Below are 26,410 nucleotides of genomic sequence, written 5' to 3' on the forward strand. Positions count from 1 at the left end.
GGTAACTCTTTTTTTCAAATATTCCTATAGCAGAAATTTGAGGGTGAATGTTTATTTTAGAAAGCATATTTTGGAGGGAGATTTCCAGATTTTGGTTGGAAGTTGCTTATGATTATACTCTGTATAAGTGTAAGCGGAGTATCGGGGGATTACACATTTCCCGAGTTAGTACAGGACAGTGTAGATGCCAGATGCAGAGAAATGGTACAATAGGGTTCTGTAAAACTTAGTCCTAGATTCCTACCTTCCATTCTCCATCCTTCTTCACGCTGGCAATCACTCCGGTCAGGATTTCTGCAGGAAACAAGAGGGACTGAGTAAGAACAAGGATATAACAGGCACCATGCTTTATTATACAAACTAGTAATGTCACCAAAGATATTTCCTTATTTTTGAAAGAAAAGCACATTTTTTTTCAATGAAGCGAACATTAAATTAAACAGAAATCCCCTCTATACATTGTTAATGTGGTAAATGACTCTTCTAGCTGCAAACGTCTGGTTTTGAATGCAATATCTACATAGGTGTATAGAGGCCCATTTCCACAACCACCACTCCAGTGTTCTAATGGTATATTTGTGTTTGCTGTGTTAGAAGGCTAATGGATGTTTTAGAAATACCTTGAAAACCCTTGTGCAAGTATGTTAGCACAGCTGAAAACAGTTTTGCCAATTAGAGAAACTATAAAAACTGACCTTCCTTTGAGCTAGTTGAGAATCTGGAGCATTACATTTGTTGGTTCTATTAAACTCTCAAAATTGCCAGAAAAAGAGAACTTTAATGTTAAACTTGACAGCCTATTCTTGTTCTTAGAAATGAAGGATATTCTATGCGACCAATTGCCAAGAAACTGAAGATTTCCTACAACGGTGTGTACTACTCACTTCAGAGGAGAGCACAAACAGGCTCTAACCAGAGTAGAAAGAGAAGTGGGAGGCCGCGCTGCACAACTGAGCAACAAGACAAGTACATTAGAGTCTCTAGTTTGAGAAATTGACGCCTCACAGGTCCTGAACTGGCAGCTTCATTAAATAGTACCCGCAAAAGGCCAGTGACAATGTCTACAGTGAAGAGGTGACTGCTAAACTGATGTGTATACACACAAAAAGGAGTACAATTTCCATAAAATATGATAAGCTTTATTAGAAAAATAGAATAAAAAACACAAATACGTATACAATAGTATTACATCAATTGTGAGGATAAAGGAGGACCTCTACCAAAACATCACCCCCCACATAAGAGTATGTGTGTGTGCTCAATAAGAGCATATAATGATGCCTGTGACAACCATATAGACAGAAGGAGTAAACATATCCTGAAGTCAGGTAATACACTGTTGTAATGATTACAGAGGCTCCAGAACTTAACCAAGGGTAGAAACCTATATACCAATCATAGTAGTAACACCAGATGGAATAATCAATAGTCAATATGACTTACCCATGTAGGGACAGAAGGAGCACAAGAGCACACACAGTGGGGGGGAAGAGGAACCGCAACCAATCCTGAACGCGTATCGCTACTGCTTCCTCAGCAGGACGGAAGCAGGGGTGAGAGTGCGTTCATTCCCCAGTGATCAGGTTTAAATACCCCAGATCATTTAATCAACACCCAGGTGGCGCGCCAGCGTCATAACGGCACACGCGCAATGAGCAACCCTCAGTACTTGTGTACCTCACTGTGCAGCACTCAAGCCTCAGTGCGCATGTCCCGGAAAAAGTTCCGATGACGTCATTGAGCATGCGCACTGGGCTGAAAGAGGCCGCAAGGTGCATACACCCAGAGGGACTTCCAAAGAGCGTGCGCACAGACGCACGCACGTCGCAGGGGGACAGAGAGCAGCTATGAACACCAACAGAGTACAGAGTAAGTATGAACAATACACTGTAATCCCGATTTCCCCAATGTACATGCAAAACAGTCATGCACAGGTGGGGGGAATATTAAATATATGATCATTTGTTTTCTACAGTAGAAAAGACCGATCTACCCTGGCGATAATCGCATAATTACAGCAGTTAGTCAAGTGCATTACAAACATATGTGTGCATACATATGTAAATATACACATAAATCAAAACGATTAAATATAATAATAGCGCACAAATTGGGACCACGGGTGATAGAGAAGCAATCCACAAAAGTGTGAATTATCAGCTAGATTATCTTCATACCACAAATGTACCATGGATATATGTAGTACATATACGAGGCCATATGTAAAAAAGCCACCATATGACAGAGCGTATGTAAAAATTGATAAAGAACATTCAGTTCCATCTTATTATTACAAAAGGTCAATAAGTCATATGTAATTACTACCAGTGGGATGTTATGTCACCTGGGGTACCAAAGCAGTACAAAACATACAATAATTATACAATAAGCAATATCAAATAAATATAAAAATATTTATCCTCACAATTGATGTAATACTATTGTATACGTATTTGTGTTTTTTATTCTATTTTTCTAATAAAGCTTATCATATTTTATGGAAATTGTACTCCTTTTTGTGTGTATACACATCAGTTTAGCAGTCATTATGATGGAGTTTTTCCAGACATTTAATCCTACTTTAAGGGCATTATAAGAGATCTTTGGGGATTGATATAATGACTTTACAGCCCTTTTCCTTTTGGTCTTTGGTCTTTTTTTGTAGTGAAGAGGTGACTCCAGGATGCTGGCCTTCAGGGAAGAGTGGCAAAGAAAAAGCCATATCTGAGACTGGATAATAAAAGGAAAGACTAATATGGGCAAAAGAACACAGACATTGGACAGAGGAAGACTGGAAAAAAGTGTTATGGACAGACAAATCAAAGTTTGAGGCGTTTGGATCACACAGAAGAACATTTGTGAGATGCAGAACTACTGAAAAGATGCTGGAAAAGTGCCTGACGCCATCTGTCAAGCATGGTGGAGGTAATGTGATGGTCTGGGGTTGCTTTGGTGCTGGTCAAGTGAGAGATTTGTACAATGTAAAAGGGATTTGAATAAGGAAGGTTATCACTCCATTTTGCAATGCCATACCCTGTGGACAGCGCTTGATTGGAGCCAATTTCATCCCACAACAGGACAATGACCCAAAGCACACCTCCAAATTATGCATGAGTTATTTAGGGAAGAAGCAGGCAGCTGGTATTCTATCTGTAATGGAGTGGCCAGCCTAGTCACCAGACCTCAACCCTATTGAGCTGTTGTGGGAGCACCTTGACCGTATGGTACCAAAAAGTGCCCATCAAGCCAATGCAACTTGTGTGAGGGTCTTCTGGAAGAAATAGTGTTATAATATATATAGATATATAATTATAACACTATGTAAGTGGCAAAAAACAGTTTTCAACAAAAACATACTAAACAACATTTGTGCAGTCTATGAATTTGTTGTAAGAAATAGAATTGCTTCCATCAGATCCTCCTTCGCAGATGACCTCAAATCTGACCTAATAATGTTAAGGCTGGAGAACAGCCTCTCTACAGTAACTTGGGCTGGAGGCAAAGCCGTAACCACATGGGTAACATCTCTAACAATGTCCGGGTATAAAGGAATTGCCTCATGCACAGTCAGTTTTGATGAACGGTTGAATTTTTCTATTTTTTTGAGAGCAAGTGAAAACTTTTGCTGAAATCTGGTCAATCTGCTGCTATAGGCGATGGAGGGAAATCTTTCTCCTTACGGCAATGCTTTGCTTGCTCCATGTCATCCAAATACTTGTGAAAGTTAAACTCCTCATCTGATGAGGATGAAGATATGGCAGCAGTAGCACTGTCAGGCCCCAAGTCCTCTTCCTCCTGACAGTCCTGTAGCCGCTCATCCTAACTGCTACCTCAGTCAGAGCTTCTTTTCCTTTAGTAAGCTGTTGATCATCAAGCAGTATACGATGACTTGGGTCCACATAAACAGCTGCCAGAAGAATTTTATTTTCCAATAGCTGTGTCTCTATCCATTTCATTGAAGCAGAAATGACATCTGTGATTAAACCTCCTCTTTGAGACAGGCAAAAAAGCAAGTTCTTCCACTCCCTTATGAAAATGCCAGGAGTTAAAATCCTCAGCTTGTAATTTTTTAGTCACGGTAAATGGGTGATTAAGCAATTCCTTCAATTCAGCCACCTGTGTCCATTGACCTTCATTTAGGGTTACCTGAGTGTTCGCCATATCAATAAGAAACTGTTTTAGTTCAAGCAATCGCGCAATCATTAAATAAGTGCTGCCTCACCGAGTGCCCCTTTCCCAGCACGTCTCTTCAAGATGGAATAAATTTTAGGGGATCTGGCGGTAATAACCACTTTTTTCACTTTTCCAGTCAGATTTCCAGCAAGTCTCTCTTGCAGACTATCTCTTATTACCAGCTGCAGTGTGTGCACAACAAAGCGCATGTGATGAATATGAAAGTGTTTTGAAGCAGCTTCAACAAGATCTAATTCTCAAGTATCATTTTGCCGTTCCTCTGTTGTAATCAGGGCTGTGGAGTCGGAGTCGTGGAGTCGGAGTCGGAGTCGGAGCTCATTTTGGTGGAGTCGGAGTCGGAGTCGGTATAAAATGCACCGACTCCGACTCCTAAAATATATAATAAATTGGGGACAGGAGTGCAATGCAGAATGTGCTGAATATTTTACTAAATAATAACATTTAGTATAATGCTTATATTTAAGTGAAAAATGTATTGTAGTACAATGTGAACATCAGACATTTAATTGTTTTTATGATACAATAATCAAGATATTTGGATAGAACATAAAATATTTATTGGAATACAACTTTAGAACACAAAAAACTAATAAATTGTAAATATGTAATATATATATACACAGTGTATATACACACACAAGATATATATGTAATCTACTGTATATTACATAGTGTATTACATATTTACAATTTATTACAGTTTTTTGTGTTCTAAAGTTGTATTCCAATAAATATATTTTATGTTCTATCCAAATATCTTGATTATTGTATCATAAAAATTATTAAATGTCTGATGTTCACATACACATATTCATGTACTACAATAAATTTTTCACCTAACTATAAGCAATATATGTAGGAGTCGGAGCCGGAGTCGGAGTCGGAGTCGGAGTCGGTGCAAGAGAATTTGAGGAGTCGGAGTCGGAGTCGGAGTCGAAGGTTTGGCTTACCGACTCCACAGCCCTGGTTGTAATATCTGTTAGTTCCTCGGTTACATGAACAGCACTGTGGCTCCATCTCACACATACTAAATCCTAAATTTTCTTCTAGCTGTTGTTCATTACTCTCATTCATCAGTGTAATTGTACTTATCTTGTTTGAAGCATTGTCCGTTACAATAGCAAGAACCTGTTCTTTTTTGAGTTCGTAATCTTGCAGAACTGTTTCCACTAAGGCCTGGAGAATCTGGCTGGTGTGATGAGCTTTAGTATCTTTTACTGCCAGTGTCTTGGTAACAATTTCTTTGTTGTCACAAACATATCGAACATTGATGGCAAAATAGTTCACTCTGTGATGTTTCTTAAAATGGATGCCTGCACACATGAAGCGTCTTTTGAGAGTCTTTTTAAGATCTTCCTTTTCTTTAAGGGCTTCTTCAATCACTAATTTTCTAATATTTTCTCTTTCCAGAGAAACACCAAGTTTGCGGGCCATTTCTCCATTAAGAGCTGTAAAAGCTGGTCGTGCAAAAAATGATAATGGTACACCGTCCTTCACAACAAGCTGTATGAGCAGTCTATTATACATATCTGCTGTCATTGTTACAGTAACTTTGTCACTTAGAAAATATCTTGTTAATGATGTTTGAGATGCTCTTTCCTCCACCTTTGTCTGGCAGGAAGTGCTGGGCACTGGTTTCTTGGTGCTGCTGTTACCTTTCTCAGTCACAGCTTTGAAAACTTCTGGGTGGAAGCGTTGTAAATGTCTTTTTAGATTGGAAGCTCTTGTAGGAGCATTTTTATCACTGCCTGAGTATGCACTGATATTGGCATCACAGCATTTGTTTTCATCTGGGTCATTCATTGACATAAAAAATATTTTTCATCTAGTGCAGGCCTTCCTTCTTTCTGAGTGTGGTTACTTTTTGCCTGTAGAGGAGGAGCTTCACTGGCGCTCAAGTGCAGCACAGACTTATCTCAGCTAAGACAAAGCCTAGATCCTCAGGCTACATACATGCACACACAGCGTTTTTGCGGATCTGTTTTTTTGCAGTGAAATGCAGTGACTCTGGGCATCCCAGCAAAGTCAAAGGGTTTCAAGATATGACATTCAGACATCGTTTTGTGAGGATCCGTTTTTAGGCTCAAAAAATGATCCTCACAAAGAATGAGCAGTCAGTTTTTGGCGTTTTTCTAATCTGCTTTTGCTATTGAAAACATTATTTATGAGCTCAAAAAGCTTTCAGGTGATGAGTTTTTTTTTAAAAAGCTGATCTGCTATTGCAGCTGAAAAACGTATCCTCAAACGCAGCAAAAAAACGCTGTGTGTGAATGTAGCCTTAGATCAGGAATAGAACAGCCATTTATAGGACATTTCATAACTTTCCTAAATTCCTAAGAAAATATATTCAGCACATTCTGCATTGCACTACTGTCCCCAATTTATTATATATTTTAGGAGTCTGAGTCTGTCCATTTTATACCGACTCCACGAAAATGAACACCGACTCCACAGCCCTGGTGACCCCAAACTTTCAACTGTAGTGTACAGTTTGCCATGCTCACTAGCACTACTGAAGGCACTTTGGGTTCAGTTTCCATACACTGAGGCCAACATCATCATTTTCAGCCTCATCTCCTTCCTCCACCTGCTGCTGCTCCTCCTCCTCTTGCAGCATGTAACATGGACCTAGAGGGTCCCTAACAGCCACGGAATGGCAAAGAATTGTATAAGTTGCTGTTCTTCTACCATCCTGGTGAATGTTTTTTTGTAAGATAACTATAAAGGCGATGAAATCATTAATGCCATACGTGCCCCTAGTGACATTTTGTAGCCTCTTTGAAGGGCTTGAGTAGGTGACACGTCCTTCATTAGATGCCACTGCAGATTTCAAAGTAAGCTATGTTCCAGTTTAGTTGAGGCATGATATAGTCCATAACTATTGTATAATGCTACAGACAATAAAATTTTTTTTGCTTCAAATTCCAGGGGCTTGTTACATCAAAAATCAGCCAGCGCTCTGAAATGAGCAGACACTTTTCTGGCTCAAGCCCCCACCAAGCAGGCATATTTCTGAAAGAATTGATGCACAGTTTAATTCAGGATTCATGTCAAATCTAATTTAAAAAAAATTATAAAATATATATTTTATATATATATATATATATATATATATATATATATATATATATATATATATATTATATATTTATATAAATAATCTAATCTAGTTCCCAGGTCTTAGGCGACTAAGAGACAGAAAATAGGTGTCGCTATCTGAATTGAAATTCAGTTTTATGTAACATTGAAAAGGTTATCCGGGACTTGGGACTAAGCACTTATTGGCCGTTCTGCAGATCTAGCAGTTCTACAGAGCTCATGAATATGCAGGACTACCTGCAGTACACCAAGTAGTCCTGTAATGATAATCTACTGCTGATTAAAAATTATATTGATTATGGTTAGTTGTGGTTACAGATGAAAAGTTCTACTTGACCTGACCTCAGGTGGGGTCACTGAGTTTTATGAAGTCCCCAGAGGTCAGGTTAGCTGCGGTCACAGGTGGAGGTCCGTGGGAACCTTTCTGCTGTGACCGTGGCAAACCTGAGTGGCGTCACGGCTGATTGCGGCTCAGTCTCTCCATGATTGCGTGCTGTAATTTCAGATGTAGCAGGGCTGCAATCGTTGTGGGAGGTCGTGTGGATTATGTTGGACCTGCAGGGCTGGTATGGGGGGTTAATAAAGTGGTAAAAGGGGATTTTTTTTTGTATTTTATTCCAAATAAAAATTTTTTTCAGTGTTTGTGTTTGTTTCTTTTCACTTAAAGATTAGTGATTGGGGGGGGTGTCTAAGACAACTCCCATTACAAATCTAGGGCTTAGTGGCAGCTGTGGGCTGTTATTAACTCCTCATTGCTCCAATTGCCACCGCACCAGAGCAATTGGGAAGAGCCAGGTAAAGTGCCAGGCTTGTCGCATCTAGTGGATACGACAATCCTGGGTGGCTGCAGGCTGCTATTTTTAGGCTGGGGGTGGCCCAATAAGAATGGGTCTCCCCTGCCTGAGAATACCAGTCCCCAGTTGTTGGGCTTTATCACGGCTGGGTATCAAAATTGGTGGGACCGCACACCTGATTTTTTAAAAAAAAAATTTAAACTACATGCGGTTCCTCCTATTTTGATACACAGCCAAGATAAGCGCACTGCTGGGGGCTGCAGCCTGTAGCAGCATGCTTTATCTGTGCTGGGTATCATAATATGGGAGGACCCTACGCCAAATATTTTATTTATTTTTATGGTATGATAGATCCACAGACCGGGTTTGTGATTGGAAGCATCAGATACGCTGTCACACAGGCAGGGGGTGCATCTGACTGCAACCAATCAGTGGGCAGGGGAAGCAGTGAATATTCATGAGCCGAATTTGCGTCCCTGGAAGTGAATGGGCGGCTGTGGGAGCAGTGTACAGCTGCGACGGAGCCTTGGTAAGTACAGTACACTTGCTCCTATCCCCCTATCACTTCTACCACCATTTTTAATATATGGGGACCGGAATCCGGCCCAGAACTGGATTTTAAAAACCAGATAACAGGGACTAGCTGGTCCCGGTTATCTGCAAGTCCACTCATCACTACTCGCTAGTACTTCATTTTATGGAATTAGTTGCAGGCAGAGACTGCCACTCACATTTTCTATGTTGTCACCTCATTGACTTTTGATCATTATTCGTAACGTGGAGCTCCACGCCCTGATCTCCTATCCATAAGCTGTAAAACCCAAAAATGGCTGCTACTTTGACTGCCCACATCTTTTATAGTGCCTTTGATAGTCCCCCTCCGATTGGCTACGCTAGACCATGTGATGCTGATAGCTGCAGTCATTATGGGGAGCCTGAAGTCATGCTCTTCAGAAGGTGTGAAATGGCCCAGGCAGGTTTTTTTCCACCTCTGTTCACGATTCGCACAAACTGTTCAAATTTGCCGTGGCCTGAAAATTTCTGGAAATTCCCTTTAAATCCAATATGCAGTGGCCCGATTACATGCGGTCATTTTCTGCATTCTTTTGCTATTAAAGATCTTTCTTTTGATGAAAGAAAAAGCATAAATAAAAAAACAAAAAAAAACCCACTGTGCTAATAAGGCTGGTTTCACACATCCGTTTTTTGCTGAGCGGCACAATACGGCGCTTTGCAGAAAAAAAACACAACCTTTTTTTTTGCCGCCGGTTGCGTTTTTTCTGCATAGACTTCCATTAGCGCCATATTGTGCCGCATGGCCTTGCGTTGCGTCCGGTCGCCACGCAAGGCCATGCGCAAGCAATCCGTTGCGTCCGGATGTGGCATATTTAGCCCATGCGGCGGCCGGATGGAACGTTGCCTGGCACGTTTTTTTTTGTGCGGCTAAAAAAACCTTATTCCGGCGCGATTTACAATGCAAGCCTATGGACGCCGGATGCGGCGTCCTGCGGCAAAAAACGTATCCGGATGCGTTTTTTTGCACTGAGCATGCTCAGTATCAAGCCTCATCCCTCAAAAAACGGATGGGCCGCATGGAAAAACGTATGCAACGAATTTGTTTTTTCCGCCGCATCTATTGCATAGGTTTTTGAGCCGGATTGAGCCGCACTGCAAAAACTGGATGTGTGAAAGCAGCCTAAGGGGTTAAACAAGTGTGGGTATTGCATGTCACATAACTGCACAGCTCGTGTGTTGCTGGGAGAATGGAGAACTGGCCAATAAGGCAAGAATTTCCTCTAAACTATCAGAAAGATAAAGATTGCAACCGTTGCATGTCTTAATCTTCAGTACTTGTAGCCCCAGCGATAATGTGACATCCTACAACACAGCGTTCATATCCCCTCCTCAAAAGGACGAACGGAGGCAAAAATGATAAAACAAGAAAGATTTAAAAAAAAAAAAAAAAAAAAAAAAGAATGAAGAAGAAAAAAAAAAAAAAAAAAGGAAGCGCGGCTGCTGTGACACTGGGCGGGGGCGAGCGGTAGGAGGAAATCCTGTGATAGAGGATCGCTGATAGATAAGCACCGCGGTCCGGAGCCGAGGATGTGGACAGTACAAGGAGATCAGATTACTACAGGGAGAAGTGTCTGCTGGCTTCTCCCATCGCCCGCTTAGGCCAGGGCTGAATCTGAGACAGCCTGGTTGCTAGGGAAACAATGCCTGACAACCACATCCTAAAAACAATAGGCAAATATTGTTTGCAGCACCTTCAGTAGGTTCCGTCACTCAAAAGGATAGGGGACGCAAGTCTAAAGCGGGCTTTACACGCTGCGATCTCGCTATCGAGATCGCAAGCGATCGTACCCGCCCCCGTCGGTTGTGCGTCACGGGCAAAATCGCTGCCCGTGCCGCACAAACTCGCTTAACCCTGTCACACGCACTTACGTGCCCTGCGACGTCGCTCTGGCCGGCAAACCGGCTCCTTTCGAAGGGGGTGGGTCGTGCGGCGTCACAGCGACGTCACATGGTAGGCGTCCAATAGGGGCGGAGATTAGCGGGACGTAAACATCCCGCCCACCTCCTTCCTTCCGCATTGCCGGTAGACGCAGGTAAGGAGATGTTCGTCGCTCCTGCGGTGTCACACATAGCGATATATGCTGCCACAGGGACGAGGAACAACATCACTAATAAGCAGAGAACGATTTTTTGTTTCGGGACGACCTCTCCGCGGCAAATGATTTTGACCGCTTTTGCGATCGTTTAAGGTCGCTCATAAGTGTCACACGCTGCGATATTGTTAATGACGCCGGATGTGCGTCACAAACACCGTGACCCCGCCGATAATTCATTAACGATATCGTAGCGTGTAAAGCCCGCTTAAGTCCAAGGGATCCACCTGGCTCACACAGAACAACCATAAGTCACCGACAGCATCCCAGGGGTATTTTCAAAGTTCTTTATTCCATATGTTATGCTTGACAAAGCCCATTTGTGGCAAAACATTGATGGAATAAAGAACTTGGAAAATACCCCTGGGATGTTGTCAGTGGCTTATGGTTGACAACCACATCTGGGCTATCTGCTTTAACACATATTTTGAAGTATTCCTTCCTTTTCTAATGCGTGACTCAACTGTGGGTTCATGACTAGTGTTGAGCGGACCAGGATCTAAAAAGATCCGGATCCGCACGGTTCGAGGGTCCGATCAGAGTCTGACCACTACCCGGGATTCGGGGGGGGTGTTAAATCGGGATCTCACTCTCTCTCCTCGGATCCCGTTCCCCATTGATTTATATGGCCTCGGATCCAGACTTCGGCGGCAATCCGATCAGAATCCGCCAGACCCGGATTATGACCGATTCGCTCAACTCTATTCATGACCCAAACTAACAGGAGCATACATCCTCTATGATGACTAGGTACGAGATGTGCGTTGGGGCACAGGCAAGAAAATGTCAGCAGTACAAGCGTGTGAACCTTCTCTTACAGACCACCAACTAAAATGGGCATGGAAAATGTGAGGGTCAAAGAACCACTCCAGCGTTTTGTTGTTTATAGTGTTGAGCGGTCCCGGATCTGAAAAATCCGGATCCGCACGGTTCGAGGTTCCGATCCGAGTCCAACCAGTACCCGGGATGCACAATCCGGGTCCGTTTTTTTTTTACTCTGAGTCATCTGACTCCCCATTCATTTACATAACCGCGGATTCCGGATCGGATCCGGACTTCAGCGGCAACCCGATCCGGATCCGTCGGACCCGGATTATAGCCGATCCGCTCAACTCTAGTTGTTTTATTTCAGCGCGGGAGTGGCACTTTAAATCTAAGCCCCACTGATCATAATGGTACCTACCTACACTGGAGATCAAAATTAGACAGCAATGTATTTTCACTTGTTTTTTTGTTTTTTTTTCCAGAAATAATGTAAATCTACATTGATCATCATTTGAAGGTTTCTGTAAGGCTATGTGTCCATGAGAGAATGTTGCTGCGGATTTTTGTGCCTCAAAATCCGCAGCTTTCCCCCAGAATCCGCACCTTAGCATAGCTGCGGATTTGACGCGGATTTGACGCGGATTTCGTTGCGGATTTTGTCCATTGTACTCTAATGTGTTTCTGAATAAAGCTTTGACTGTTTTGAAGGCAAAAAAAAGTCTCTTTGTGTCATTTCCTGTCCCAACCCTCCTTTCTTCTCCATTATCCATTTTGTTAGCAGTCTCACAGTGTGCTTATACAGAAAAGCTGCGGCCAACACCACTGGGCTCTTACATTCTAACAGGCTGTATATAATAACCCAGTGGTGGTGGCCGCAGCTTATAGCCAAAAAATGTGGTCCCATGTTCCCTTTCACTGTTATTTAAAAAAAAAAAAAAAAAAAATGTGCTCCGCTGTATTTTCACTGTCCAGCCCGATGCAAGCAAGCAACTGGGGGCTGTGCTTCTCAGCGGGATAAGGCTGAAGCATTCTCTGCCCCTCCCGCTGAGAAAAACAGTCCTCAGCTGCCCCTGAAAATGGCGGCTCCGTTGTGAAGCGCCATTCACAGGTGCTGTACCGAGGCTCATCCAGCTGCCCTGATGCATTTGGCTGGCTGGGTAATTACGGGGTTAATGCCAGTTTTCTGCAAAATGGCACTAAGCCCGAGGTTCATAATGTCATGCCTGTGTAGACACGGCCATTATGAACCTCCGTTTGGTAATAAAGAAAAGAAAACACTTTTTGAAAAATTTTATTTGAAATAAAAACACACAAACATCCCTGATTCCCATCTTTATTACTCCCAAGCCTCAGAGGTTAATCCAGGACAATATCACAGGAAAGCTCTCTGCCGGCTGCTGGGAGCGGCAGAACTCACTGGCCGGGTCAGCTCAGTTCATAGCTGAGCTCGGGTCAGCTGACTTCAGAGCATCAGCTGACCCGGGCACAGAAGTCAGCCGGTCAGCTGACTTAATTCGCGAGCGCAGGCGGGTCAGCTGAGTGCACATCGACAGCTGAATAGTCGGCCGATGTGCACTCATCTGACCCAGGCACGGACGTCAGCCGGTCCCAGCAGACGGAAGAGAGCTTTGCAGCATCTCGTACACTGACGGCTGCTGGGACCGGCTGACGTCCGTGCCCGGGTCACATGACTGCACATCGTCAGCTGACTTAATTCGCGAGCGCGGGCGGGTCAGCTGACTGCACACCGACCAGCTGATGTGCCGGGCTCCGATGTGCACTCATGTGACCCGGGCACGGACGTCAGCCGGTCCCAGCAGACAGAAGAGAGCTGTGCAGCATCTCGTACACTGACAGCTGCTGTGACCGGCTGACGCCAGTGCCCGGGTCAGCCGGGTGCACATCGGAGCTGTCATGGATTATCGTCGGGGGATTCAGGGAGTAATAAAGATGGCAATCAGGGATGTTTGTGTGTTTTTATTTCAAATAAAAATTTTTCAAAAAGTGTTTTCTTTTCTTTATTACCAAACGGAGGTTCATAATGGCCGTGTCTACACAGGCATGACATTATGAACCTCGGGCTTAGTGCCAGTTTGCAGAAAACTGGCATTAACCCCTTCAGATTACCCAGCCAGCCAAATGCATCAGGGCGGCTGGATGAGCCTCGGTACAGCACCTGAGAATGGCGCTTCACAACGGAGCCGCCATTTTCAGGGGCAGCTGAGGACTGTTTTTCTCAGCGGGAGGGGCAGAGAATGCTTCAGCCTTATCCCGCTGAGAAGCACAGCCCTCAGTTGCTTGCTTGCATCGGGCTGGACAGTGAAAATACAGCGGAGCACATTTTTTTTTTTTTTAAAAAGAATTGTGAAAAAAGACCTGGGATCCTGTTTTGCCAGCTAAAAGCAAGCAGCCTGTAACTAGCTGCTTTTAGCTGGCAATCCAGAGTCCGGACACAACACGACTACACTGCCACTACTCTACACTACAAAATGGTGAAACTTCCTCTTCCTGAACTATCCTACATCACTTCCTGCGGATTTGTTTGCGAGATCCGCACCAAATCCGCAGGAAAAAGAGCCTGTGGGAACAGACCTGCGGATTTCTTGCGGATTTTACACCTTGCATTGACTTGCATGGGAAAAATCCGCACCAAAATCCGCAACAATAATTGACATGCTGCAGATTTTTCCGCATCAAAATCCGCGGCAAATCCGCCGCGGAAAAATCCGCAGCATGGGCACAGCATTTCCAAAATGCCATTGAAATGGCTTGGAAGTGCTGCTGCTGCAGATTTTCGGCAAATCCGCGGTAAATCCGCGGCAAATCCGCGGCAAAATCCGCGGTAAATCCGCAGCGTGGGCACATAGCCTAAGGGGTACACCATGGCACTAGAACAGTGTATTACAAAAGATCCAAAGTTTATCAACATAAAACCTTTATTTTGTTCAAAAAGTGATGATCATAATTAGAGAACAGCAATGACTGTAGAACAGAGAAAGATTATCAGTAATTTTTAAGGTAACAGTCACAATCAGTAGGACGTGCACCGGCTGTCGCTGTGAATGACTTCAGCACATCTGCAGCCACAGGACATCACTAGTCTGTCACACTGCTCTGGTGGGATTTTGGTCCACTCTTCTTCCAGTCTGTTCCACAGTTCTTTGACTGTTGTGGGTTTCTTCGCTATAACTGTCACCATGGATTTTCCAGAGGTTTTCTATTTGGTTTAGATCAGGACTCTGGGCTGTGGCTATTTCATTGTTTCAATGTTTTCTGTATCAAGGAACTGCTTTAGCATTAGACCCAAAAAAATTAAACTTTCTTTCATTACTAAAATTTAATGTGGACCACTTTTCCTCTGTCCACACAATATGCTCCTTTTGATCCTTTGTTCTAATGAGAGGTTTGGTCACAGCAGAGTGTACTTTCAGTCCAAATGCTCTTAAACGTCGTGACACTGTATGACGAGACAGATCCTTACCCTGTTCAGTGCTGAACTGGAGAGCAATCCCAACTGCAGAGTTGAAACGATTAACCTTGGAGATTCTCCACATGATCCTGTCCTCTTTTGCATATGTCTTTCTCAGGGGACTTGAAAGAGTTTGTGATTTTGTAAAGATATAATATTCTTGAAATCACAGACTTGGAAAGACCAACTTCTCTTGCCATGGCTGATAGGGTCACCCCTTTGACTTTCATCTGGACAACCTGCTGCCGGAGGGTTTCAGTCACTTTGAAACGGCACATCAGTTTTTTTACAAAGTCAGTGCAAAGTGGAATGTTAGGCTGCCAGTTACATAGGGTTTATCAGATAACTAAGGAAATTATCACCAGGTGCCAGATTAACACCAATAACTTGCAGGAATCTGAAAGTGTTCTCTAATCTTGATCAGTGTCTTTTTCATTTATCTCATTTACATTTTTATAATGTGCTTTGGAATAAATTCAATTTATGAAATACGCTTAAAATCCTGCGAGTTTCCTCATGTTTGGATATAATCACATAGGACGCCACAATGACCGCAACATTTAGGAAATTATGTGTTCTCTAATTTTGATTTCCAGTGTGTGTGGCATCACTATACAAGATGGGATACCCCATTAAGCCTTGACATTTCCTATCACAGCTCGTTCTTGGTGCTGGAATAACTGGGAGGACCACCAGTGATTATAAAGACGTGTACCCCCAAAACCTCACTGGATTGAGGAATTCATATTGGAATATGAGAGAAAAGCCTCCTACTGTCCAGGGCTAGAGATTGAGCGTTCTACCACACCACAGAGGAACGAGCTATAATCTTGTAAGGACTACAACCACCAGCATGCCTTGATCAATGGCAGCTATGTATGCAGCCGTCAGGAGTGCGACGTGATCAGCTGCAGCAGTCCTACATCCGCTTTCTTCCCACGTGTGTACATGAGCAGACGAGCCGCCTCACTGATTGTATAACCACATACACAAGAGTCCAGGAACTAGCAGCGTGTACACACAGTATACAGGAGCCAAGCCCGGCGTTATACACACACCGCGAACCCAAGAGCTGACGCTCTAATGCCCGAGGTAGAATTACTAAGCCGGTAGCTTATATAAACAGCTTGGAATTAACCTCTAAAAATTATACGGGTAATCGCTTATACATTAATAGATATGGGTCCCGTGACCAACTAAGGTTACATTCACATATCCGTCACTTTGTATCAGTCACAATCCGTGGCTCTGGTAAACAACGGAATCCGTTTGGCGGATTCCGTTGTTTCCCATAGACGTATATGAGCGGCGGATTGTGACTGATGCCCTTGCGTTGCATCCTCCGCCCGACTGATCAGTCGTGGAATGACTGACTGTCGGGCGGCGGGAACGCAGAGTGTAGCGTTTTTTGAGGAGCGGAATACTTTTGATTTTGCTGCGCACGGCAGCCGCCTTCTGTGAGCGATCGGCTGATCACCCGGCGGCCGGCTAATGAGAGAGCGATCAGCTCATCACCCGGCGGCCGGCTAATGAGAGAGCGATCAGCTCATCACCCGGCGGCCGGCTAATGAGAGAGCGATCAGCTCATCACCCGGCGGCCGGCTAATGAGAGAGCGATCAGCTCATCACCCGGCGGCCGGCTAATGAGAGAGCGATCAGCTCATCACCCGGCGGCCGGCTAATGAGAGAGCGATCAGCTCATCACCCGGCGGCCGGCTAATGAGAGAGCGATCAGCTCATCACCCGGCGGCCGGCTAATGAGAGAGCGATCAGCTCATCACCCGGCGGCCGGCTAATGAGAGAGCGATCAGCTCATCACCCGGCGGCCGGCTAATGAGAGAGCGATCAGCTCATCACCCGGCGGCCGGCTAATGAGAGAGCGATCAGCTCATCACCCGGCGGCCGGCTAATGAGAGAGCGATCAGCTCATCACCCGGCGGCCGGCTAATGAGAGAGCGATCAGCTCATCACCCGGCGGCCGGCTAATGAGAGAGCGATCAGCTCATCACCCGGCGGCCGGCTAATGAGAGAGCGATCAGCTCATCACCCGGCGGCCGGCTAATGAGAGAGCGATCAGCTCATCACCCGGCGGCCGGCTAATGAGAGAGCGATCAGCTCATCACCCGGCGGCCGGCTAATGAGAGAGCGATCAGCTCATCACCCGGCGGCCGGCTAATGAGAGAGCGATCAGCTCATCACCCGGCGGCCGGCTAATGAGAGAGCGATCAGCTCATCACCCGGCGGCCGGCTAATGAGAGAGCGATCAGCTCATCACCCGGCGGCCGGCTAATGAGAGAGCGATCAGCTCATCACCCGGCGGCCGGCTAATGAGAGAGCGATCAGCTCATCACCCGGCGGCCGGCTAATGAGAGAGCGATCAGCTCATCACCCGGCGGCCGGCTAATGAGAGAGCGATCAGCTCATCACCCGGCGGCCGGCTAATGAGAGAGCGATCAGCTCATCACCCGGCGGCCGGCTAATGAGAGAGCGATCAGCTCATCACCCGGCGGCCGGCTAATGAGAGAGCGATCAGCTCATCACCCGGCGGCCGGCTAATGAGAGAGCGATCAGCTCATCACCCGGCGGCCGGCTAATGAGAGAGCGATCAGCTCATCACCCGGCGGCCGGCTAATGAGAGAGCGATCAGCTCATCACCCGGCGGCCGGCTAATGAGAGAGCGATCAGCTCATCACCCGGCGGCCGGCTAATGAGAGAGCGATCAGCTCATCACCCGGCGGCCGGCTAATGAGAGAGCGATCAGCTCATCACCCGGCGGCCGGCTGCTGTGAGAGCGATCAGCTCATCACCCGGCGGCCGGCTGCTGTGAGAGCGATCAGCTCATCACCCGGCGGCCGGCTGCTGTGAGAGCGATCAGCTCATCACCCGGCGGCCGGCTGCTGTGAGCGATCAGCTCATCACCCGGCGGCCGGCTGCTGTGAGCGATCAGCTCATCACCCGGCGGCCGGCTAATGAGAGCGATCAGCTCATCACCCGGCGGCCGGCTAATGAGAGCGATCAGCTCATCACCCGGCGGCCGGCTAATGAGAGCGATCAGCTCATCACCCGGCGGCCGGCTAATGAGAGCGATCAGCTCATCACCCGGCGGCCGGCTAATGAGAGCGATCAGCTCATCACCCGGCGGCCGGCTAATGAGAGCGATCAGCTCATCACCCGGCGGCCGGCTAATGAGAGCGATCAGCTGATCTCCCGGCGGCCGGCTAATGAGAGCGATCAGCTGATCTCCCGGCGGCCGGCTAATGAGAGCGATCAGCTGATCTCCCGGCGGCCGGCTAATGAGAGCGATCAGCTGATCTCCCGGCGGCCGGCTAATGAGAGCGATCAGCTCATCACCCGGCGGCCGGCTAATGAGAGCGATCAGCTCATCACCCGGCGGCCGGCTAATGAGAGCGATCAGCTCATCACCCGGCGGCCGGCTAATGAGAGCGATCAGCTCATCACCCGGCGGCCGGCTAATGAGAGCGATCAGCTCATCACCCGGCGGCCGGCTAATGAGAGCGATCAGCTCATCACCCGGCGGCCGGCTAATGAGAGCGATCAGCTCATCACCCGGCGGCCGGCTAATGAGAGCGATCAGCTCATCACCCGGCGGCCGGCTAATGAGAGCGATCAGCTCATCACCCGGCGGCCGGCTAATGAGAGCGATCAGCTCATCACCCGGCGGCCGGCTAATGAGAGCGATCAGCTCATCACCCGGCGGCCGGCTAATGAGAGCGATCAGCTCATCACCCGGCGGCCGGCTAATGAGAGCGATCAGCTCATCACCCGGCGGCCGGCTAATGAGAGCGATCAGCTCATCACCCGGCGGCCGGCTAATGAGAGCGATCAGCTCATCACCCGGCGGCCGGCTAATGAGAGCGATCAGCTCATCACCCGGCGGCCGGCTAATGAGAGCGATCAGCTCATCACCCGGCGGCCGGCTAATGAGAGCGATCAGCTGATCTCCCGGCGGCCGGCTAATGAGAGCGATCAGCTCATCACCCGGCGGCCGGCTAATGAGAGCGATCAGCTCATCACCCGGCGGCCGGCTAATGAGAGCGATCAGCTCATCACCCGGCGGCCGGCTAATGAGAGCGATCAGCTCATCACCCGGCGGCCGGCTAATGAGAGCGATCAGCTCATCACCCGGCGGCCGGCTAATGAGAGCGATCAGCTCATCACCCGGCGGCCGGCTAATGAGAGCGATCAGCTCATCACCCGGCGGCCGGCTAATGAGAGCGATCAGCTCATCACCCGGCGGCCGGCTAATGAGAGCGATCAGCTCATCACCCGGCGGCCGGCTAATGAGAGCGATAAGCTCATCACCCGGCGGCCGGCTAATGAGAGCGATCAGCTCATCACCCGGCGGCCGGCTAATGAGAGCGATCAGCTGATCTCCCGGCGGCCGGCTAATGAGAGCGATCAGCTGATCTCCCGGCGGCCGGCTAATGAGAGCGATCAGCTGATCTCCCGACGGCCGGCTAATGAGAGCGATCAGCTCATCACCCGGCGGCCGGCTAATGAGAGCGATCAGCTCATCACCCGGCGGCCGGCTAATGAGAGCGATCAGCTGATCTCCCGGCGGCCGGCTAATGAGAGCGATCAGCTGATCTCCCGGCGGCCGGCTAATGAGAGCGATCAGCTCATCACCCGGCGGCCGGCTAATGAGAGCGATCAGCTCATCACCCGGCGGCCGGCTAATGAGAGCGATCAGCTGATCAACCGGCGGCCGGCTAATGAGAGCGATCAGCTGATCAACCGGCGGCCGGCTAATGAGAGCGATCAGCTCATCACCCGGCGGCCGGCTAATGAGAGCGATCAGCTCATCACCCGGCGGCCGGCTAATGAGAGCGATCAGCTCATCACCCGGCGGCCGGCTAATGAGAGCGATCAGCTCATCACCCGGCGGCCGGCTAATGAGAGCGATCAGCTCATCACCCGGCGGCCGGCTAATGAGAGCGATCAGCTCATCACCCGACGGCCGGCTAATGAGAGCGATCAGCTGATCTCCCGGCGGCCGGCTAATGAGAGCGATCAGCTGATCTCCCGGCGGCCGGCTAACGAGAGCGATCAGCTGATCTCCCGGCGGCCGGCTAATGAGAGCGATCAGCTGATCGTTCTCTCTCTCACGTTTTACAACGAAGTCCGACAATGAATTCTTATTCTTGTCATCCGTTGTACAACGCATCAGTCACATGCGTCAAGCAACGCATGTGACTGATGGAAAACAATGGAAATGTGAACCTAGCCTAACAGGACAACTCAAACTGTTTCAATAGGGCTGTATGCAGCATCCAAAACAGCAAACACATGCACCCCAGCATCTCCTCAAGGGTGTACAACACCACAAAAACTATTGCTACACGTGACCATTTATGACAAAGTGCTTCATAGTTTTGGCTTTTGGTCTTCTGACATGGAGCTGCCACATGGGACAATAGACGCTCGTATAAGTTGTGATGTGACACCGCAGCAATGGCCTCCAGCCCGGTGACAGTGTAATGCTAATACTCACAGTTCTCCCCCAGCCAGGACCGCAGCTTCTCATGTACTTTCCATGTGTTTTGCGTCTGCACGGCCTGATGGGATCAACTTACTACTGTGCTGCACTACTTATACCAGCAAATATAGCAAGAGCGGGATACAAAAGATTCAGCGGGTTTTGCACTTCACACATTGCAGAATTTCCCGCATCCAATACGAATTCTGTGCACTATTACAGGCAGCACTGTAGGATAACTAGTGATGAGCGGACTAACGGGGATCGATGGATTCCTGTTATTTGGTTTTTAAAATCTAGTTCCTGGCCGGATGTCAGTCCCCATATAAGTCTATGGGGACAAGAATCCGGCGATTAAAAAATGTTGGTAGAAGAGATAGGAGCGTGCACGATAATTACCGAGGCTCTGGCACAGCTGTACACTGCTTACAGGCCGCCCATTACCTTCATTGCATATGCACTGCTTTCCCCACCCACCGGCGTCTGTCATTAGTTGCAGTCAGACGCACCCCCACCATGAATGACAGCTTATCTGAGGTTTCCAATCACAGACCCGGTCTGCGGGTCTATCGTACATTATAAATAAATAAATAGGAGTAGGGTCCCCCCACATTATAACGTCAGACCTGCAGGGGTGTTTTGGGGGTTAATAAAGTAGTGAAAGAGGGTGTTTTTTTGGTATTTTATTTCAAATAAAGGATTTTTTCGGTGGTTGTGTTTATATAATTTAAATTTCAGATTAGTAATGGGGGGGCTTATAGATCATCCCCCATTACTAATCTAGGGCTTAGTGGCAGCTCTGAGCTATTATTAACCTCTTATTACCCTGATTGCCAGCACACCAGGACAATCGGGAAATGCTGGGTAAAGTGCTGGAATTGTCGCATCTAATGGAAGCGATAATTTTGGGCAGCTGCAGGCTGCTATTTTGGGCTGGGGGCAGCCCAATAAGCATTGCTATCACCAGCCTGAGAATACCAGCCCCCCGCTGTCGGGCTTTACCTTGACAGGGTATCAAAATTGGGGGAGGGGGGTGGGGGGGACTGCATGCTGGTTTCTTAAATTTTTTATTTAAATAATTTAAAGAAAAAAAAAAAAAAGAAGGCCACATGCAATTCCTCCTATTTTGTCACACAGCGAAGATAAGAGCATAGCTGGGGGCTGCAGCCTGTAGCCATGGGCTTTATCTACGCTGGTTAAAATAGCTTATTTAGTTTTATTGTACAATATAGACATAGACTCGCAGACAATACCTCTGATTGGTTGCCATCACACAGACTGGGGGCGCTTCTGGCTGCAACCAATCACAGAGGCCATCTAGTAGAGGTGATCTGATAGTGTGCAACTTCTTACTTTGGGGGCAAGTCAAAGACATTGTTTATGTGCCACCATTGCCAGCAACACTGGGCATTACCACCGCGCTAATGACCTTCAACCGGGACAGGCAGCAGCGTGCTTGGGTCTAATTGGATTGCTGCATAGATGTGTATTGTGACAAAAAGAGGACACACAGAACAATGTAGACATTATGTGCTACACTTGGAGAGTTTATGTTCGTTATCATGTGCCAGTCACTATTGAGCATGTAAACAAGATTCATTTTTTTTTATAAATCACCCTGTACCACTATATAGAATTCCCTCCGGTTTTAGAAAAGGCCAGATAATATTCAGATATAGTGCTCTGAACCAGGACTACGGCATCCCCAGAAATCACATATAGTCCTCCAAACTCCTTGAACATAACATCCACAGTGAACTCTCCTCCCAACCCTCCCTTCAACAACCTACAATTCGTCTTCCGTCCCCACCACTCCACCGAAACTGTCCTGACTAAAATTACTGAAGCCTTACCGCCAAAGCGAAAAGACATTTCTCTATACTCCTCCTTCTAGACCGGACCCTTCTGCACAGTTGACATCTCCCTCCTACTACAGATCCTCTCTTCCCTTGGTATTACAGACCTTCGCCTCTCCTGGATATCCTCATTCTTTTCTAACAGCACATTTTGCATCTCCCACTTCCTCCTTATGCCCGCCCTATGGTAGTATTCCAAAAGGCTCTGTCTTGGGACTCCTATTCTTCATGTATACCCTTGGCCTTGAGTCCCAGGGCTTACAGTGCCACCTATACACTGATGACACTCAGATATACCTCTCTGGGCCAGACGTCACCTCTCTGCTGTCCAGAATCCTGGACTGTCTATCAGCCATATCCTCCTCCTCCTCTTCTTGCTTCCTAAAGCTTCCTTCCACTTCATCCAACTCCCCTCCCGCTTTTCTCTGTACAGGACGTCCACTACCTTGGAGTAACTCTCGGACTCTGCCCTGTCCTTCACACCACACATTGAGCTCTCGCCACCTCCAACTCAAAAAAGTTTCCAGAATATGTCCTTTCCTCAATTTTGAATCTACTAAAATTTTACTATATGCCCTCGTCATTGCCTGCTTTGACTACTGCAACTTCCTCCTCTGTGGTCTCCCTGTTAAGTCTCACATCTCTCCAGGTCAACCTTAACTCTGCTGTCCGATTAATCCACCTCTCTTCTCGTCCACTTCTCCCCTCTGGAAATCCCTCTATTGGCTTCCAATTCCCCTATGTATCCAGCTCAAACTACTAACACTGAGCTACAAAGCCATCCATAATCTGTCTCCTTCATATATCTCCAAACTAATCTCTTGATATCTTCCTGTGCTTAATCTCCGTTCCTCCCAAGACCTCCTTTTTTCCTCCATACTTGTACGTTCCCCACCCAATCATTTCCAAGACTTCTAAGTTTCCCCCCATCCTCTGGCATTCGATGTCCCAACACGTCCACCACATTTGTAACTTTTAGACAGAACTTAAAAACTCCTCTCTTCAAGAAAGCTTACAGTCTGCAATAACCCCCCACTGCCCACTCACCACTAACGGAGCTGCGCAACCACCAACCTACCGTCTTCTCCATCATCCTGTAAGCCCTGAAGGACAGGGCCCTCTCCTCTTTCTACCAGTCTGTCGTTATTCGTTTGTTTACTGTAATTTATACAGTATCTGTATTTTGTATGTAAGTCCTCCACACACATACAGTACCAGAGAACTAAGGATGCTTTAAAACTAAAATAATAAATTATATAGCAATTAATTCCAATCCTGACCATGTAATGCTTTGAAAGCCATGACCAATAGTGATGGTGGCATCAAAGCAGTTTGACCCCCTGCACACATTCAAGGAAGCCTATGGGCCTGCCATGCATTTAGGTGGTTATTATGATGCCAAACACCCAGGGGTAATGAGATGCTAGCCCTCTAGGAGCCGCTAGACACACTAGTGGAGGAGGTCTGCGGGGTAGTTGAATGAGCCAGGGGTGAGGAGCCGGGAGATTACGTCAGTAACAGAGGGGGAGAGAGAAGCCAAAGTGAATGTGCCCGCTTAATCCACCTCTCCCCTCGCTACTTCCCAGCCTTGCCACTCTGCCAATCCCTTCACTGGCTTCCCATCGCCCAACGACTCCAGTTCAAAACATTAACCATGACATACAAAGCCATGCACAACCTGTCTCCTCCCTACATCTGTGACCTAGTCTCCCGGTACCTACCTGCACGCAACCTTAGATCCTCACAAGATCTCCTTCTCTGCTCCTCTCTTATCTCCTCTTCCCACAATCGTGTACAAGATTTCTCCCGCGCATCCCCCATACTCTGGAACGCTCTACCTCAGCACATCAGACTCTCCACTACCATGGAAAGCTTCAAGAGGAACCTCAAGACCCACCTCTTCCAACAAGCCTACAACCTACAATAGCCCTCAGTCCAGTAGACCACTGCGCAACCAGCTCTGTCCTCACCTATTGTACCATCACCCATTCCCTGTAGACTGTGAGCCCTCGCGGGCAGGGTCCTCTCTCCTCCTATACCAGTCTGTCTTGTACTGTTAGTGATTGTTGTACGTATACCCTCTTTCACTTGTAAAGCGCCATGGAATAAATGGCGCTATAATAATAAATAATAATAATAATAATAATAATGTGCGAGCCGAGGGTCTGTATACCAGGAGTCGCGTCAAGTGCCAAGAAAAGAGCAGAGCCGGAGTCAGGGTACAAGCAAAGGTCGGTAGCCAAGAGGCCATGTCGGGTAAGTGTGAGAGAACTGAGTCGGGGTCAGGAAACTGGCCATAGGTCAGTGAGGCAGGGAGTCAAGTCAGAGTAGGGGAGGAGGCGGGAAGGGGTACGAGGAACTAGGTGGACAAGATCGGGTTAGTTACAGGAACCAGAAACGTACACTGCCAAAGAGGAACTATCACTGTAAGCGTTACTGGTGAAATATCTCCCAGATAAAGCAAAGCAATAACCCAAAACGAGGCTCCAATGAACAGGCCCCTCCCACACAACGCAGGACTCGACCGGGAACGAGTTCACCGGAGGAAAATATAGGAGGCCCAGTGCAGGCTCTGCAGGAGAGCAGAGCACCGCTAATCAGAATCATGACAGTTATAACGTGTGCAAGTCAGCGATTCAGCCATACTTCAACTGTACACCATTATATGGTACATGAAGACTAATGGATATTACAGGGCTGCTCCTGACACCCCAAGTGAATGGATCAGGACTATCCCTTTAAGAATTTGCACTGACATGACAAAGGTGTATGGAGAAAAGTGAAAAACATTAACGCAACTATCCCACGTGGCAATACCATCGAGAGATTGCAATCACAAAGGGATTTCCTGATCTCATGATTTACGGTAATAAACGTTTACTCAATTTTCCAAACAGAAAAAAATTCAACCACCATAAGTTTCTCTTGAAAACTCCTTCATTGTGTAAAAGAAAGAATTAATGTCTGGTATTGCCCTTGTTATACCACATGGAAAGCAGCATAAAAAAAAGGTCAAAATAACGGTCGGAAATTTCTGTTCCAACTCCCCCTCCCCCCTTACAAAAAAAAAAAAAAAATTAAAAAAATATAATATAATACAGTACAGACCAAAAGTTTGGACACACCTTTTCATTCAAAGAGTTTTCTTTATTTTCCTTACTCTGAAAATTGTGGATTCACATTGAAGGCATCAAAACTATGAATTAACACATGTGGAATGAAATACTTAAAAAAGTGTGAAACAACTGAAAATATGTCTTATATTCTTAGGTTCTTCAAAGTAGCCACCTTTTGCTTTGATTACTACTTTGCACACCCTTGGCATTCTCTTGATGAGCTTCAAGAGGTAGTCACCGGAAATGGTCTTCCAACAGTCTTGAAGGAGTTCCCAGAGATGCTTAGCACTTGTTGGCCCTTTTGCCTTCACTCTGAGGTCCAGCTCACCCCAAACCATCTCGATTGGGTTCAGGTCTAGTGACTGGAGGCCAGGTCATCTGGTGTAGCACCCCATCACTCTCCTTCTTAGTCAAATAGCCCTTACACAGCCTGGAGGTGTGTTTGGGGTCATTGTCCTGTTGAAAAATAAAATAATGGACCAACTAAACGCAAACCAGATGGAATAGCACGCCGCTGCAAGATGCTGTGGTAGCCATGCTGGTTCTGTATGCCTTCAATTTTGAATAACTCCCCAACAGTGTCACCAAAGCACCCCCACACCATCACACCTCCTCCTCCATGCTTCACGGTGGGAACCAGGCATGTAGAGTCCATCCGTTCACCTTTTCTGCGTCGCATAAAGACACGATGGTTGGATCCAAAGGTCTCAAATTTAGACTCATCAGACCAAAGCACAGATTTCCACTGGTCTAATGACCACTCCTTGTGTTTTTAGCCCAAACAAGTCTCTTCTGCTTGTTGCCTGTCCTTAGCAGTGGTTTCCTAGCAGCTATTTTACCATGAAGGCCTGCTGCACAAAGTCTCCTCTTAACAGTTGTTCTAGAGATGTGTCTGCTGCTAGAACTCTGTGTGGCATTGACCTGGTCTCTAATCTGAGCTGCTATTAACCT

The 26,410-nt window shown here is 46.8% G+C and overlaps 1 protein-coding gene across 2 annotated transcripts in view; it reads right to left on the reverse strand.

The window, feature by feature from the left end:
* STXBP2 (syntaxin binding protein 2) overlaps positions 1-26,410 on the reverse strand; it is a 134,028-nt gene that overhangs the window by 98,565 nt on the left and 9,053 nt on the right. For both annotated transcript variants that reach the window (XM_075346368.1, XM_075346367.1), the window contains exon 2: positions 245-294. In XM_075346368.1, coding sequence (XP_075202483.1) covers positions 245-294 — 50 coding nt within the window. The remainder of the gene's footprint in view (positions 1-244; positions 295-26,410) is intronic.

The sequence above is a fragment of the Anomaloglossus baeobatrachus genome, chromosome 4, assembly GCF_048569485.1.
Source record: "Anomaloglossus baeobatrachus isolate aAnoBae1 chromosome 4, aAnoBae1.hap1, whole genome shotgun sequence".
In the NCBI taxonomy this organism is placed as follows: Eukaryota; Metazoa; Chordata; class Amphibia; order Anura; family Aromobatidae; genus Anomaloglossus; species Anomaloglossus baeobatrachus.